This window comes from Mixophyes fleayi, chromosome 7, assembly GCF_038048845.1.
Source record: "Mixophyes fleayi isolate aMixFle1 chromosome 7, aMixFle1.hap1, whole genome shotgun sequence".
NCBI classification, from domain to species: domain Eukaryota; kingdom Metazoa; phylum Chordata; class Amphibia; order Anura; family Limnodynastidae; genus Mixophyes; species Mixophyes fleayi.
Window position 1 is genome coordinate 150,712,555 of NC_134408.1, and position 17,219 is coordinate 150,729,773.

At 45.3% G+C, this 17,219-nt stretch overlaps 1 protein-coding gene across 1 annotated transcript in view; it reads left to right on the top strand.

Moving 5' to 3' along the window:
- CLASP1 (cytoplasmic linker associated protein 1) overlaps positions 1 to 17,219 on the top strand; it is a 120,948-nt gene that overhangs the window by 93,506 nt on the left and 10,223 nt on the right. Inside the window, exons 33-38 of the mRNA XM_075181141.1 lie at positions 6,747 to 6,890; positions 7,295 to 7,401; positions 12,852 to 13,002; positions 13,791 to 14,037; positions 14,157 to 14,347; positions 14,882 to 15,010. Coding sequence (XP_075037242.1) covers positions 6,747 to 6,890; positions 7,295 to 7,401; positions 12,852 to 13,002; positions 13,791 to 14,037; positions 14,157 to 14,347; positions 14,882 to 15,010 — 969 coding nt within the window. The remainder of the gene's footprint in view (positions 1 to 6,746; positions 6,891 to 7,294; positions 7,402 to 12,851; positions 13,003 to 13,790; positions 14,038 to 14,156; positions 14,348 to 14,881; positions 15,011 to 17,219) is intronic.

The following is a 17,219-nucleotide window of genomic DNA, read 5'->3' on the forward strand; positions in this document are numbered from 1 at the left end:
CTGGGTGTCTGGACTCCACCTCTGTCACATGAAGTTTATCTGTGTAGTTTTTACAATTCTTTTACTGAGCCATAAAATCCAGTCCCCGTTTGAAATGATGTGCGTGCGGCTGTACAAACAGTGTATGGAACAGTGTGTATCTGTCATAAAATATACCTCTCGCGTGACCGGTTAGACAGTGCAGACTGATTCCTGACGTACAGAACAGATACTCTTCTGTGTCTATCTGGTAGTCACCAAGGCCTGGGCCGCCTGTAAGCCTGGCCAGTTCCTGGAAGATGTAATATGGGCTTTTTGCCACTATTTCAGCACCCAACATAACCTGCGGCTCCCAGACACCATTGGAGCACGACACGCGCAGTCTTACTTTATACTGTTAGTGTGTATGGTCTCCTGACTGGTAGAGTTCTCCTTCACTAGAGGTAATTGTGGATATTGGGATGTTTTAGTACTAAGTGATGCTGCATCAATAGGGCCCCGTGGAGAGTAAGGTTTCCAGGTGATTTACCTTTCATCACTGTAAATAATGTTTACATGGTGACAGTCCAGTTTTTTTTGTTTTTTTTTTTACTTTTCACCCAAATATAGCTTCTTGCTGCGTCAGTAACATGAGCCTGACATTACAAAACCTGTTCTCCAAAGATTACAGCAAGCGTGGCGATGTCCCGGCCTCCTACAGATATAACCCTGGGCCGTCCTCCAGCCCTGGAGCCGCAGCAAAAAATACCATTTGTTACATCCTCAGGGCACCCGCTTTGGTGAAGAGATAATCCGAGAGGTGACAGGAACATAATGCAGTACTTAAAAATAATATTATTATCTGAGAGGAGCAAATTGCAGTACTCCAGTAACATTACTACCTGACAAGAACACATTGTAGTACTCCAATAATAATAATGGACAGGAGCACATTGCAGTACTCCAGTAACATTACTACCTGATAGGAACACATTGTAGTACTCCAGTAACATTACTACCTGATAGGAACACATTGTAGTACTCCAGTAACATTATTACCTGACAGGGAACACATTGCAGTACTTAAATAATATTATCTGAGTGGAGCACATTGCAGTACTCCAGTAACATTACTACCTGATAGGAACACATTGTAGTACTCCAGTAACATTACTACCTGATAGGAACACATTGTAGTACTCCAGTAACATTACTACCTGATAGGAACACATTGTAGTACTCCAGTAACATTATTACCTGATAGGAACACATTGTAGTACTCCAGTAACATTATTACCTGACAGGGAACACATTGCAGTACTCCAGTAACATTATTACCTGACAGGAACACATTGCAGTACTTAAATAATATTATCTGAGTGGAGCACATTGCAGTACTCCAGTAACATTATTACCTGACAGGAATACATTGTAGTACTCCAGTAACATTATTACCTGACTGGAATACATTGCAGTACTCCAGTAACATTATTACCTGACAGGAGCACATTGCAGTACTCCAGTAACATTATTACCTGACAGGAATACATTGTAGTACTCCAGTAACATTATTACCTGACAGGAATACATTGTAGTACTCCAGTAACATTATTACCTGACAGGAATACATTGCAGTACTCCAGTAACATTATTACCTGACAGGAATACATTGCAGTACTCCACTAACATTATTACCTGACAGGAGCACATTGCAGTACACCAGTAATATTATTACCTGACAGGAACACATTGCAGTACTCCAGTAATATTATTACCTGACAGGAACACAGTGCAGTACTTAAATAATATTATCTGAGAGGAGCACATTGCAGTACTCCAGTAACATTATTACCTGACAGGAGCACATTGTGATATGCTAGTAGGGTTGTTACTTGCCAGTGTTCGTATATGACAGGTTCATTGAGAGGATTCGGAAACCTTTTAATTAGATGTGTATATAGCAATATTCAATCACAATATTGATACACACCCACAGGGCTAAAGCAGCCGTTTAGAGCATTAGAACCAATCTGTATGTACTGCTGTGATCATAGTGATGTACTGACCAGCTGACGCTCCAGAATATTGCACATTTTCAGCTTGTGTTCACGGTCCCAGGTGGAGACTTGCAGGGGGGGCAGTTTATTAGAAATACCTATTAATCTGCTACCGACACTGATCCTGTAATGAGCTTCGATTCCATTAGCCTGAAATAGGTTTTGTGTGCACGTTTGTGAAGTCGTTAGGTTTAGGGCTGTAATGATGATTGCTTCCTCCAGGCGCACTCTCTGCGCTCCACTAGTTAGCACTCAGGAAAATAATAAATCACAAGAAGCTGGGAATTTGCCTCCGGACAGAAAACTTACAAATCAGCTTGTGCAACTAGTTTAATATCCTCCTACTTCTGAGAACAGATTACTTATTTCATTCTGGTTACTAAAACGTATTCAAATATAGAGTTGACTCAAAATGTAAAGCACTATGTTGTAAGGAAGGGGATTTATAAAGTGTGCACCAGACAGGACTACAAGGGGTAACATTCCTGTAGAATACAGACTTTGATACCACTGAGCAGAACTTAGGGCCGATGAGGGGGCAATTTATAGACTGATCCTAAGATGTGTTACATTATACATACCTGCATTATACAGACCTACTTGTCCATGACGTCTGCCATTATAGCCATCTTGCTGGATGAGCTGATGATTAGTAATAGTAGTTCTTACAAAGTGACCTTTATCCTGGGTTAAATGATAACACTGATTTATTTTGAGACAATGGCTACACTTGGGTCACTTACTTTACTCATTGTGATGTATTTCCACAGACAGGGAACTATGGAAATGTAATCATCTGCCACAACAAAGCATTTTCGGGAATCTCTTTTTGAATGGATGTTAGATTTTTCTCTTTCTCAGTATGTTCATCCGTGACCTAATTTTGTTTTGCCCGCTTGGCCTTACCGCTGTCTGCTTGGCATGACGTCATCAGAACAAAATGATCCTGGTGTTCTTCTGTCTATTTCCAAAATACTTGTGTTTGTTTTCAGTGCATTAATGGGAGGCATTACGTTAAGTGAGGTTTTAATAATGTTTTCCTTGGTCACATAAAAACAAGGAGTTTTTAATCTTTACTCACAATCCAGCCCTTCTTGGCACAATGATCCCACAACTAGTCTTCCTTGTTTATGGCTGTAATGTTGACTAGGAACCCTCTGTTTATATTGGGTATTCACACCTGCATTTAGGTCATCTTACAGCTTTTAATCTCTATCGCCTGATCTTCTAGACCAGGGCTGGCCAATCTGTGGCTCTCCATGTGTGGTGAAACTACAACTCCCAGCATACCCTGCTAGCTATCGGCAGGAAAAGCATGCTGAGGCTTGTAGTTTCATCACAGGTTGGCCAGGCCTGTTCTAGAGTTTTGAATCATTCTTAAAAGAAAGCGTATTTATATTTGCCTTGCAGAAAACCTTTAATGTACGACTTTCATGTGAAACTCTCTTCTCCCCTCTACCAGTAACACAAGAATGGGTCACCACCATTACCAAACTGCTGGCCTTCTGAATCTGGTTTCTCCAGTGTCTAGATGCTAGTAAACCCCAGCTGCATTACTATTGTATGTTGCACAGTCACTAATAAGCATGGTCAGTGTGACGTCTGATTTCATTAGAACGTTGCTTTACATAGTGCGCCCAAGTTAGACTGTTCCCCCATCTCCTCTTCATGACCTTGTCCTCCTGTGTCCTCAAGGAAGGGGAATGGAAGTCACTCTGGTTTTACTGACATTGACCCTCCAGGTATGGACGAATACTCCTAGTTTTGTCCTAACTATTTTCAGTGATTTCTGTCCCTGTGTTTAATGTCAGGTGTATCAGACACCCCTGCAGCAGATTTGTGTGTTTTTGTTTCTAACGGTTGGTTCTTCCTCCTGAAATGGTTCTCTGCACGGCCGTCTTATGAAACCCAGACCCTGCATAACTGGGTGTGTGATGACCCTGCAGCCAGACCCAACACAGCATCCTCCAGGCCTGAGGGAAACCTGGAAGAGAGGTGTAAACAGGTAGTCGTGTGCACTAACCACAAGACTGCACTTGATGTGTGTACCCTGCGTGTCTTAATAACCCATCTGATCTCTGATGCCGCTGACCAGCTAGGATTCCTCAGCCCTAAAGTCATATTGTACTGAGATCTACGTAGATGTATCCGACATAAGCGCTGGATAGACTGAAGGAGACTGAAACATTAAACACAAACTGATTTAATCTGAAAGGATATTTTGTAATTTGCACACCTAGGTGTATCTCACTAGCTGTCAGTGGTCCTCCATGTGGCCATCTTCAGTATCCTTGTATACAGTAAGTCCGTGGGTAGATCTGCATAAGGAGGCACAACACATAATAGCCGGGATCAAGAAGATTTATATAACCATCGTTTCCACACGCCCCTCATGCCTTAATGGTTTAACAGGCTCTCCCATTTCCTTTCATGAACCATTCTCATTCATTTACTCCCATATGTGTGTTTTCAACTCCTTCGGCATTTATAACTATTGATTGACGTTCGCTGTATTACTTCAGTCCTCTAGAAGGGTAGAGTTTATAAGAATTCTACCAGTAAGAATTGGAGGTTATCTCATAAATCTGAATTTCAGTCTTAGAGTAATGTTGGTTGTAGTTGGTTTCATCTAGGGACCTAGATGGTCAGCTTCTCTGATCCCCTCAGTTATCACCACAAGGGCTCCTAGACCTCACATTGATCACTCCACAGTTGATTAGTTTGGTCTGATCCCCCTCAACTAATGACAGAATGGGCACAACATGGAGTCTTAGGGGCTAGTATTCTCCTTGGTGTCCCTGTCAAGATTCAGGCTAGAGATTGAGAAAATAGCTGCTTCCTTGTCTGCCCATCACATATGCCATTCATTGTATGTCCCATTTTCTTAGTTGTATTTTCTGAAATCAGATAAACTCTGTAACCGCTGTTGCACTTATCTGATCAGACCTCCTTTAACTACTCAGGAAGTAGGCCCTGCACCCTAAAATTGATACCGCACGCCTCCATCTTTTGACCAATGAGCCGTCGCTGAGCTCTCCATATTATAAAGCGGTAACAATCAGATCTTGCCTTCAGCGGCCATAAGTTTGGATTATAACAAGTTCTAAGAGCCAGGGGCTTATTCTGCGCTCCGGTTACAGCACATCCTAACAGGATGATCACATCATGTATACAACGTGCTCATGTGTCTGTGTCCTGTAGCAGCTACTTAACACTATAACTGCTGTGTGCGTCTCGCTGTCTGTCTGTTTCTATGGCGCTCTGCCCTGGATACAGTGTTTGTAATTCACCGTTATAACCTGACCTGTTATCCTTTCTCTGTACAGGGGATTAAGCTACACTGATCGTTGCCAACATATTCTGTACACTTACAGTTTCTGCTGAATCATCCCTTTTAAACTGAGTTTTTATTTCCAGGGGGCCTGTTCATATGACGACTGTTATCATGTAAGGTAACCGGGGAAGCGAGACCTCCTCTAATGTTTCTTCCTGTTCTCATAAGCTTATCAGACTGCAGAGATACTTGGCCAATAGTTAATAATGGAATTCTAAAAGGAGAATTAGAAAATTTGAGGAAAACGAACCACCAGTTACTCTGTATCTCTTCGTGATTTGGTGTTAATGTGGATAGATGACTTTTCCTTATACTGAGTGTTAAAACGGACATTTGCTGAACATACGTCGGCCTACTTTATGACTGAGTAACAATTACAATACACACACACCCTCCAGGAACTCCAAGTAAAACCTCATGTTCCTAACATAAAGGAGCCAAGATTCAGGCACTCTTGTCCGGGCATCCTATATCTTAATCAGAGTTAGGACCTCATTAATTAGAACCCCCATCTTATAAGGCAGGGGGCATTGGGAGACGGCTCCCACAACTCCATATTATATGGCAGAAATAGTACAAGGAGTGACATTATTTATTCAACCCCTAGTAACAGAGAGCGAGATCGGTTAAGGAATTAGACACCAACCCAAAATGGCTTTATCGAGGGACAGGTTCACTGTACCAGCCTCTGCCTGGTCATAGGACACATTCCAAAATGGCACTGGTTTCACCTAATAGTCTGACAGGGTCACTCATATACATGCCGTATAAACTGGATCAAAATAAATCTTCCACCCAAACATTTGACAGTAAGGAGGTATTTCTGTTTTGGAGCAGGTTGCAGACTTTACTGCTCCCTCTAAAGGTGTTGGGGTGTCCAGCCTCATGTTCAGTCTTTGTATGCTAAGAATCTGTAGTTCTGTAGAGTTGTGTGACGTGGGGGTGTTGGCTGATTGAGTGACTGCGTATGGAAGTGATCACTGCATCCTCACTGCATGTGCTTGCTGCTCACTGTATTGCTGTTTCTGTTCTGTCAGCCCCAGACACTCGCCACTAATCCGCCCTGAACCCACCCAGTTATCCATGGCCCTTGCAGGATAGTAACTACTTTTATATGTCTTGCCATATGTTTTTAGTAAAAAATGTTCAAGACGTTTTATCTTGAGACCTAGCCTTAAGAATCACTGATTAGTAATCTGAAAACCTAACCCAGTATGGTGACCTGTTTCTATGGTATAACAATATCTGTAAGTTCGATCTGTTGTAGATTATAGAGATGCATTCCCTGTAGTTCAGCGGGCTCCTGTATTATCCTGGATGACCAGTATTCCAGAGCTTGTTCTTTCCTACACCATGCCACATTTCCCCCGGGTTGACCACCTATACTGTCATTACAGGCAGCGCAGATTGTCCTGATCTCTCTGTTTGAACTGAACACACCGGAGTTCACCATGTTACTGGGAGCTTTGCCAAAAACATTCCAGGATGGTGCGACAAAGTTACTGCACAACCATCTCAAGAATTCCAGCAACAGCAGCATGGTGAGACGTCCACACAGTGTATAACGCTTATAGATTGTGTTATGTGGCCGTAAGGGTCCAATCCTTAGACATAACCAGAAGCTGCTCCGCAAAGCAAATGTAACAAGCCGGACGAGTATATTAACTTCTTGTCTGTTGTCACTATATGTGTATATAGTAAGTAATCACTCGTCTTAGTAAGGGATGTCCCCATTGACCACAGTGATTTGTTTCTCTGTTTATATGTTTTGAAATACTTATATTTGTGAATTAAGAATTTTTCCCATATCCTATTTTGTATGGTGTGATCCCATTCACCATAACAAACCCGACCTCCGATATTGTTATTGAGGGGTGGGGGGGGGGGGGGGCAGGTGTATCACAGATTTGTTTTTAATGTGTCCAATTCCTGTTTTTATCTGTAGGGATCACCAAGCAATACCATGGGCCGTACCCCCTCCCGACACTCCAGCAGCCGCTCAAGTCCTTTAACATCTCCAACCAACTGTTCTCATGGTGGTCTCTCCCCAAGGTAATGAGGAATCGTTAAGTGATTGCAAATTCCAAGTGAGGGTAAAGAGGGTTTTTTTTATATCTTGTGTCCTTGACCCTGTGTTGTGATGAAATCAGCAGGTGGTGGTAAGTGCACCATTGTCTATAATTAGAGACGGGGAAATGTCTTCTGCCTTGAAACATCTTTGCTACAAATGTTGTTGCTGATACTTGTATGTGAAATGCAACAGAAACCAGAGTAGAGATTTGAGAGTTGCTAAATTTTAATAGCTAATCCATAAACCTGATATCAGGATGGAATGACGATTGCCAGAAGGGGGAACATACGTTCCACTGAGCAGCTCTTGTCCAGGTCATGAGGGAGGCCTCAGTTCTACATAAAGGAGCCAGAGCTTCAGTGAGAATCCTCTGAGCTATTTCCAGTTGAATAATTAGTCTTTTTAGTGTATAGTTGGTTCCAGGTTATTAATTTTCTGTAACGTTTTCAAACTGTAGGCTGTGATGTGCAATAAGTGGCGAAATGAGATCCAGCCCTGGTTTCTTCTACACTGTAGTTTACTGTAGTGCGAACACCTGACTGTCGCTGTGTGTGTATAATGATAAATCTATGTATACAACACACACGTTCGGTTTATGGCGGTCATGATTTATTGATACTTGTTATTTAGTAAAAGGTATTTGACCAGGTCTGTCGTTTTCATACAACAGGGATACATTTTACTGCACAAATTTGACCTCATGGCGGTTGTAGAACTACATGTACCAGCATGTCCCTACTGTCAGTGTATCTGGAAGTAGAATGAAGAATAATGGGTGGGAGCTGCAGGGCGGGTGTCTGTTCATAATGAGGCGCTTGTGTGATAGGATGTTTCTAAACACAAGGTGATCACCCAAACACGAATAGTACAAGATGTATTACTGTAAGGGCACAATTGTACATAAGGAGAACATGAGGATAAATGAGTTATGTCTGTAGTGTTCTCTCCTAATCATGGAAAACAGCGTTGTAATGAGTGACACCTAGTGATAGGATCACAATAAGAATCTTCTGTCTAGACGCACATTGACCTCATGCCCTGTGCGCTGAATGTAGCGCAGTCTGTCCACATAATATGCCGACGTGTGTTCTTGGCACAGTGGGAATTAGTACGTCATACAGAGAAAATGGAGGTGGCGATCTTGGCATCGGTACCAACCATCTCAGTGACTGCTCTATTTTATGTGCGCTGTGCAGGCGGTCTGCATGGACAAACATAACCACACGCAACACCCTTGTGTACTGACGTGATCAAACTAAATGTTAAAGCGACTGGTAGCTCTTCAGTTAGGGGCCCCTAAATCCTATTCTCATTCATCTGATATCTGCCACCTTTACCCATACCTGCCCGTCTTTCAGTCACATTGTGTGAGTCTTCCCCATTCCTCTGCTTGTAGCCACCTGGCTGTAAGTTTAGGAGATGGGATCACGGGCGCTCAACCTGCCGTATACACGTAACGTCCTTGCAGCACCTTCAGCTGCGACAGGCTGGCATGGTCATTGTCGGCCCGTCGCAGCTTATTAATGAGAGTTTCCCCCATTTACCACTTTTGTATTAAAAATAAGAATGAAAGTACCAGACATGCACAGGATCCATTTATTTTTAAAGGTTATAAAGAAAATGTTGTGATCACCACCTTACTCATTTCAGACCCCTGTAACCCTTAGTGCTATATCTGCATGGTTACTAGTGCAGTGTAATGTATCCATAAATGTCTTCTGGTTACAGGAACCATTAAATATATACATTTATATTGCTGGTATCCAACACTTGCAATGTGACCAAGATATGTGTGATTGTGAACTTGTCTGGTATTTTGAACCTGTGTTCACAATAAACATAGGAAAATGCAAAACCTGTGAGCCAGCTTTGTGAGTTCCCGCTCTCCCCCAGGGGGTTCATCCAACATTTCGAGGCCTCCTAATACATAATGATGATGTATAATAAACACACAAATATAAACATGTGTCCCCTGTATTTTAAGTTGTAAGTTAATATTTTTTATTTTGATTACTATATAATTGTGTTCTCTTTATGCTTTAATGTCTGAAATAAATTCCTTTTGTAATGATTTGATGATTTATTGCACATGATACAACCTGGAACAGCCCCAGCTCTTAGATTAAACATACAGCCAAGGGCGAGCTTGATGAGTGAGCTAGTGACCTTGAGCGCACCTTATATGTATTTTAATATATTATTTGTGGTCAGAATAAGACATTTTTCAGTGTAATATCCCTTTTTTTTCGGAGAAAGCATAAACTTACAGCGTTGCCCACCTCTCTCTCCTACCCCTCACCTTTCCCTGGTCCCCCCTCTCCTCCGGGGGCAGCTGGCTGGAGGGCAGACAGAAGTCTCTGCAACGCTGTATTTTCTTCTTTCTTTTTTCCTTTACAGTAACAAGGAATTGTCTGTGCTCGCACATACTGCACAATAGCCGCTTCTGTCCGTTGTTTAGTAATGCAGTTATACTTTAACACACTTGCGTGACAAATTGATGTCCTTCCTTTTATTGCGTCGGTTGGTTTTTTGTTTGGAAATAAACCTACAGGTCAAGATGTAGAACACAAGCACCCAAACTTGCAGAATGTGTATACAGAGGAAGATAACGTAATATTTGTTTATATAAGTCATCCACTTCACAAAGTGGTTTCTGTCCGGTTTGGGGACTGGTGTGTGTAAATGTGAGCAGCAGGAAGGTACGCCTCAGAAAGGCAGCGGGTACGTTGGGGTACTAGTCTCAAAGGTAATGGTAGCCTCATACAGCCAGCATATATATGTCATACATATATGTCACCTGTTGGATACGGACTCACATTAGCTTCTAGTTTTAATTCTGACCATAATCACCTTAAAAGTGATACTGTAATCGCTCTTCTGTAATAATAGTGTTTTCAAAGAAAAACAGTACATTGCATTGTATAGATGTCGCCTTTAAAAATCTCTACCTGTACTTACATTACGTGACATAGTAAATGGAATAATATTGTGACACCCTGTTCACCGGTCCCTTGGGTATCATCCTGTGCCCACTGGTACACTGCACGGTATTAATGGTCGCTGCTATGTTTTAAGCAAAAAAAAAAAGGAATTGTACTGTTCATTAAAGCAATAGGGCCAGACTATCTTGTTCCTTCACCCATATTACTTCTTGGAAACCACAGCAGTTTATTTCATTTATTCACCCAAAGTATATTTTCAGTTTATTTTTTCATCTTCATCAGAAACTTACAGTTGACAGCTTTTGAACAATGTCTAAAGTATTGTTAACATAGGACCAAAGGCTAAAATAAAAAATAATGCTTACTATGAAGCACTGTGCATTACTCTTTTGTGGATCCACTGATGATCTATACAGAGCATTTCTGTTACTAAGGAGGCTGCAGGCTTTTCCCAGATTTGGGCTTCTGCAAGATAGAGAAGCATGGCCCTCCTGACTAGCAGTATTTAAATGTATGTTTACAACACCAGCAGGGACAGGGTGGTAGCAGGACAGAACTAGTTACATATAAACACTTAAGTTATTTCATATATATTTAGGTGGGTTTATTGTTTTCAATTGTTCTAGTCCTCAGAAGCTGTTGACTCATGTCAGCTTGCACTCATGCAAAACCATGATTATTTCCATTGTTGCGGGTTTGATTAGTACACCTAGCTTTCAATAGGTGCTTCTTGTATTTTGTCATGCATTTCTATGAAGCCAGAGTCAACGAACCAGCATATGGTTGGGAAGACTTCATATTGTTCACTGTGTGTACAGAATATTACCCTTATTAAACATTAACCAGATACAATATGGTGATGCTTCTGGTCCCAATACATGTTTGTTCACTTCTCTCATCACAAGATGTCAATTTACAGAAGCAGAGATTTGAAGTAAATATACCCCTTTATAAAAATAAGAAAACACCCAACTTATTGAGCTTATCCTTCACAGAAATGGTGGATTTTTCTTGTATATTTACATAAAAATATTTTCAGTTACAGTGTACAATAAACTGGGTGTGTACCGGCAGGCTGGGGGCTGCCATAGTGCAGTAGGCTGTGTACAGGCAGGCTCGGGGCTGCCATAGTACAGTAGGCTGTGTACCGGCAGGCTGGGGGCTGCCATAGTGGAGTAGGCTGTGTACAGGCAGGCTGGGGGCTACCATAGTGCAGTAGGCTGTGTACAGGCAGGCTGGGGGCTGCCATAGTGGAGTAGGCTGTGTACAGGCAGGCTGGGGGCTGCCATAGTGGAGTAGGCTGTGTACAGGCAGGCTGGGGGCTGCCATAGTGGAGTAGGCTGTGTACAGGCAGGCTGGGGGCTACCATAGTGCAGTAGGCTGTGTACCGGCAGGCTGGGGGCTGCCATAGTGGAGTAGGTTGTGTACAGGCAGGCTGGGGGCTGCCATAGTGCAGTAGGCTGTGTACCGGCAGGCTGGGGGCTGCCATAGTGCAGTAGGCTGTGTACCGGCAGGCTGGGGGCTGCCATAGTGGAGTAGGCTGTGTACCGGCAGGCTGGGGGCTGCCATAGTGGAGTAGGCTGTGTACCGGAAGGCTGGGGGCTGCCAAAGTGCAGTAGGGTGTGTACTGGCAGGCTGGGGGCTGCCAAAGTGCAGTAGGGTGTGTACTGGCAGGCTGGGGGCTGCCATAGTGCAGTAGGGTGTGTACTGGCAGGCTGGGGGCTACCATAGTGCAGTAGGCTGTGTACCGGCAGGCTGGGGGCTGCCATAGTGGAGTAGGCTGTGTACAGGCAGGCTGGGGGCTACCATAGTGCAGTAGGCTGTGTACCGGCAGGCTGGGGGCTGCCATAGTGCAGTAGGCTGTGTACAGGCAGGCTGGGGGCTGCCATAGTGCAGTAGGCTGTGTACTGGCAGGCTGGGGGCTGCCAAAGTGCAGTAGGGTGTGTACTGGCAGGCTGGGGGCTGCCATAGTGCAGTAGGGTGTGTACCGTCAGGCTGGGGGCTGCCATAGTGGAGTAGGGTGTGTACTGCCAGGCTGTGGGCTGCCATAGTGGGGTAGGGTGTGTACCGGCAGGCTGTGGGCTGCCATAGTGGGGTAGGGTGTGTACCGGCAGGCTGGGGGCTGCCATAGTGGAGTAGTGTGGTGTGAGATTCTTCTCCCAGTGTAATGCAGAAAGTTCCTTCATACTGACTTGTACTTGATCTTTAATTCTTTTTCATTTGTAAAAGTCCAGTATTTGGGTAGATCGGTTGTTTATCTCTTTCACTGAAGTTTCATTTCATAGATTTATACTCATTTCTGTGTGCAGCGTCCAGCCATGCAGTGATGTATGGACTCATAAAGCGCAGTGTTACTGAATACAGTATAGTACTTGTGCTGGGTTGGACTAATCACTTCATCCTGCTATTAGCAGCATCCCCAGCATAGTGAAGCCAAGTAGGATCATGTATTTGTGCCTATTGTAAGCATCCTGGTGTTTTACCTGCAGTTTGCTGGATTACGACACTGAAAACCTGAATTCCGATGAAATCTACAGCTCCCTTCGTGGCGTCACTGAAGCCATTGAGAAATTTAGCTTCCGCAGCCAAGAAGATCTTAACGAGCCTGTTAAACGGGATGGAAGGAAGGACGGTGACCTGGTAAGAGAGTTATTACAAATGGTAACATATCTGTACAGACTACTATAATATTGCTGCTGCCAGAGGCGACATAGACAGACGCGCTACTATATATTCATAAAGCAGGTTTCAACAATTATTCGTTATGATGGCGCTGTGCATATATATTGTATAAGACCAGTCCTCCCACCAGCCATCATATGCATTCTGGTGACCCCTTCTAATATATGGACACGCAACTGCCATATTGTGTAAGCGAAAAATACCCCACACAATGTAGAATACACTCCACTGTCTTATGTCAATATTAGGAGATTCACCTAGATGCTATAAAACAAGCTGAGCACTACTGACGTGTCATTGTAGGCATGGTCCAAAACTAGAACAGCAATGCTTTGCAGTGATTTTTGGTTTTTAGAGATAAAACACACAGGCTGCATCAGTTTTTAAATCGATACACGATGCTCTTGTTAATTTAAATTTATTTTTTTTTACATTTTTTGCGGTGATTCAACTTCACCGGGAATTTTTTTGTTTTCATTTTGTTTACAATTATGAATTTAATTGTAGATATTTATATTGTATGGCCATTATCTGGTATTCTTCCCATAAATAATTTCATGCCAGCCACCATTAGGTATATGCATTATTACATCGGAGAACCAGCGGCACATGTTGCAGATTACGTAGAATGTTCATGATTTGCTGCTAATGTCAGTTACTTATTGACCATTGTTTTATTAGCTGACTACAACCCCACTCAAAGCCTTAGAAGTTTGGTTTTCATATTTGGTTCATCTTCACTACAGGTCTCCCGGGAAGCTGGAATGGCGTCTCCTGTCAGTGACCTCCGTGGAGGATCTGATATGGTGGAAGGAGGACGGATGGCACTGGATAACAAGACTTCCTTGCTAAACACTCAACCACCTCGTGCTTTTAGCGGACCACGAGGACGAGAATACAACCCCTACCCGTACTCTGACTCCATAAATAACTATGACAAGACTGCTCTGAAGGAAGCTGTTTTTGATGATGACATGGACCAGTTGCGTGATGGTTCGTTGGCTCCAGTTTCCTCTACTTCCAATGACCCCACCTTTGTAGCAGGTTGTTTTTAGTTCTATAAGGTTTGCTTTCACTCTCGCATAATGTTTTGCACCTCTTGCGTCTTTCAGTTCCCATTGACCACTCTGACCTGGTCGCCGACCTTTTAAAGGAACTGTCCAATCACAACGAACGGGTGGAGGAGAGGAAAGGAGCCCTTTGCGAGTTGCTGAAGATAACGCGAGAAGACAACCTTGGTGTTTGGGAGGAACACTTCAAAACCATCCTCCTCCTCTTGCTGGAGACTCTGGGCGACAAAGATGTAAGATCTTCGTCTTTTAATAACGTGAAAATCAGTCACTTGTGTTAAGTACCGGTAAATTGCGTTCCCGTTCCCAACACAAGTTACACTGTCACTCCAAAAAATAGATTGGACCACAAGAGGCGTTATGAGGGCCCTCTCATTGGTTTCTAAAGAGCTCTTTATATGAAAGTTACTGGTAACTTTTTTAAATACATATGTTTAGAAGCTCCTCAGAAATGAAGCTGCTGTTCTGCAGGAAGATATTATACCTCAGCACAGCAAACTTCCTGTCTATAAGTCTATGGAATGACATTGGCTGTAGGTTGTACTCATCTGAATAGGAAATGTCCGGCATAGGAATTTTTTGCCAGATTTCATTTAAATTTACTGGCATTTTAATCTCACATTTCACCTTAAGTTTAAACAATATTTGTGATGGGTTTTCCAATCTTTCACTATTGCTCTTCTATAATGTAGCTGCCTCTGGGTGATGTGTGATGGTTTGTTGTTTCTAGAACCATTGAGCATTGTTGTCACTCTTTCATTTCCCAGCATGCAATTCGAGCCTTAGCATTAAGAGTACTACGTGAAATCCTGCGGAACCAACCAGCCAGGTTTAAAAATTATGCTGAGCTGACGATCATGAAGACACTAGAGGCTCACAAGGATTCCCACAAGGAGGTAAATTCACTCTTGTCAATGCTCCTTTGGGGCAGGGACTGATGCGAGTGTGTTTTCTGTACAGTGCTGCGGAATTAGTGGCGCTATATAAATAGCTGATGTGAGAGGTGAATCAGGGAAGGGCTGGTAAGTGTGGGACACGGGCATTGGCCCCGGGGGACAGCCATGTGTTTGCAGAGGATAGTAGCGTGACTTCTTCAGGTATTGCAGTTAGTAACATAAGCCATGCACAATCACTGTGTAATACCTATATGCTGTATCTCTTGGTCCCCAGCTTCAGAAATAACCATATCTGCAATAGGACATGAATTTATAACCTGTTACTCCCAAAACATCTTCTAGTAGTTGTGCCAGGAACCTGTGTTCCAGCCCCCACTTTCCAAATATATAAAAAAAAAAATATTATTCCTGCAATTGAACAAAATAACATGCTTCTGACAAAGCTGCACCCAATGTCTGCATTGTCCATCTCCTTTGCCTGCAGTGTAGCTGTAAAACATCTGGAAAAGGACATTTAGGGGATACGTAGAAGGCGGACCATTGCCTGACTTCAGACATTGGAACTAAAGCTGTAACCCAGAGGCACCAGTAAACCTCTGATGGCTGTTACGTGGCTGGTGAGCTTGGAGCAGCTTCTGTTCTGGGGTACAACTGATCCCAACTGTTCTCTAAATCTCTATCTATAGTTACATATTAACCCTTACACCCTGTCATTATTGTGCATGGGACAGAGATGTCCTGATAGCTGAATATTTGCATGTAGGTGAAAAGTCAGGGTGGAGATTTCTGATTGGATTCCAGGAGACGTTCTGTTCTGCTTCTGCTGTGCCACCTCCTCAGTATATCTGTCATTCTGACTCCCTGCCAGGACCAGTTTCCCAGTCAAGCTGTGCCATCCTAGGCTGTCCTTCTACGTGCAGGAACATGAGTGCCCTCCCCGTCTATTTCAGTATGGCAGAGCCACCATCATTCATGTCATACAGTTTCTACAAGTTTTCTTTCTTTGTCTTGACTGTAGCTTTCTAGTTGTAACAGCCGGTGAGAAATACAAATCTGCAGTGATCTAATGATGAGATCTGTAGCTTATTCCTTAAGCGTAAAGTGCACTCATTCCCCTGCACCCAGCCCTAGGCTGCCGCTTCCGTGCGCCCGCCCCCTGCGCCCAGCCCTAGGCTGCCGCTTCGGTGCGCCCGCCCCCTGCGCCCAGCCCTAGGCTGCCGCTTCCGTGCGCCCGCCCCCTGCGCCCAGCCCTAGGCTGCCGCTTCCGTGCGCCCCCCCCCTGCGCCCAGCCCTAGGCTGCCGCTTCCGTGCGCCCCTCCCCTGCGCCCAGCCCTAGGCTGCCGCTTCCGTGCGCCCCTCTCCTGCGCCCAGCCCTAGGCTGCCGCTTCCGTGCGCCCGTCCCCTGCGCCCAGCCCTAGGCTGCCGCTTCCGTGCGCCCGTCCCCTGCGCCCAGCCCTAGGCTGCCGCTTCCGTGCGCCCGTCCCCTGCGCCCAGCCCTAGGCTGCCGCTTCCGTGCGCCCCTCCCCTGTGCCCAGCCCTAGGCTGCCGCTTCCGTGCGCCCGCCCCCTGCGCCCAGCCCTAGGCTGCCGCTTCCGTGCGCCCTTCCCCTGCACCCAGCCCTAGGCTGCCGCTTCCGTGCGCCCGCCCCCTGCGCCCAGCCCTAGGCTGCCGCTTCGGTGCGCCCGCCCCCTGCGCCCAGCCCTAGGCTGCCGCTTCCGTGCGCCCCTCCCCTGCGACCAGCCCTAGGCTGCCGCTTCCGTGCGCCCCTCCCCTGCGCCCAGCCCTAGGCTGCCGCTTCCGTGCGCCCCTCCCCTGCGCCCAGCCCTAGGCTGCCGCTTCGGTGCGCCCCTCCCCTGCGCCCAGCCCTAGGCTGCCGCTTCGGTGCGCCCGCCCCCTGCGCCCAGCCCTAGGCTGCCGCTTCCGTGCGCCCCTCCCCTGCGCCCAGCCCTAGGCTGCCGCTTCCGTGCGCCCCTCCCCTGCGCCCAGCCCTAGGCTGCCGCTTCCGTGCGCCCCTCCCCTGCGCCCAGCCCTAGGCTGCCGCTTCGGTGCGCCCGCCCCCTGCGCCCAGCCCTAGGCTGCCGCTTCGGTGCGCCCGCCCCCTGCGCCCAGCCCTAGGCTGCCGCTTCGGTGCGCCCGCCCCCTGCGCCCAGCCCTAGGCTGCCGCTTCGGTGCGCCCGCCCCCTGCGCCCAGCCCTAGGCTGCCGCTTCG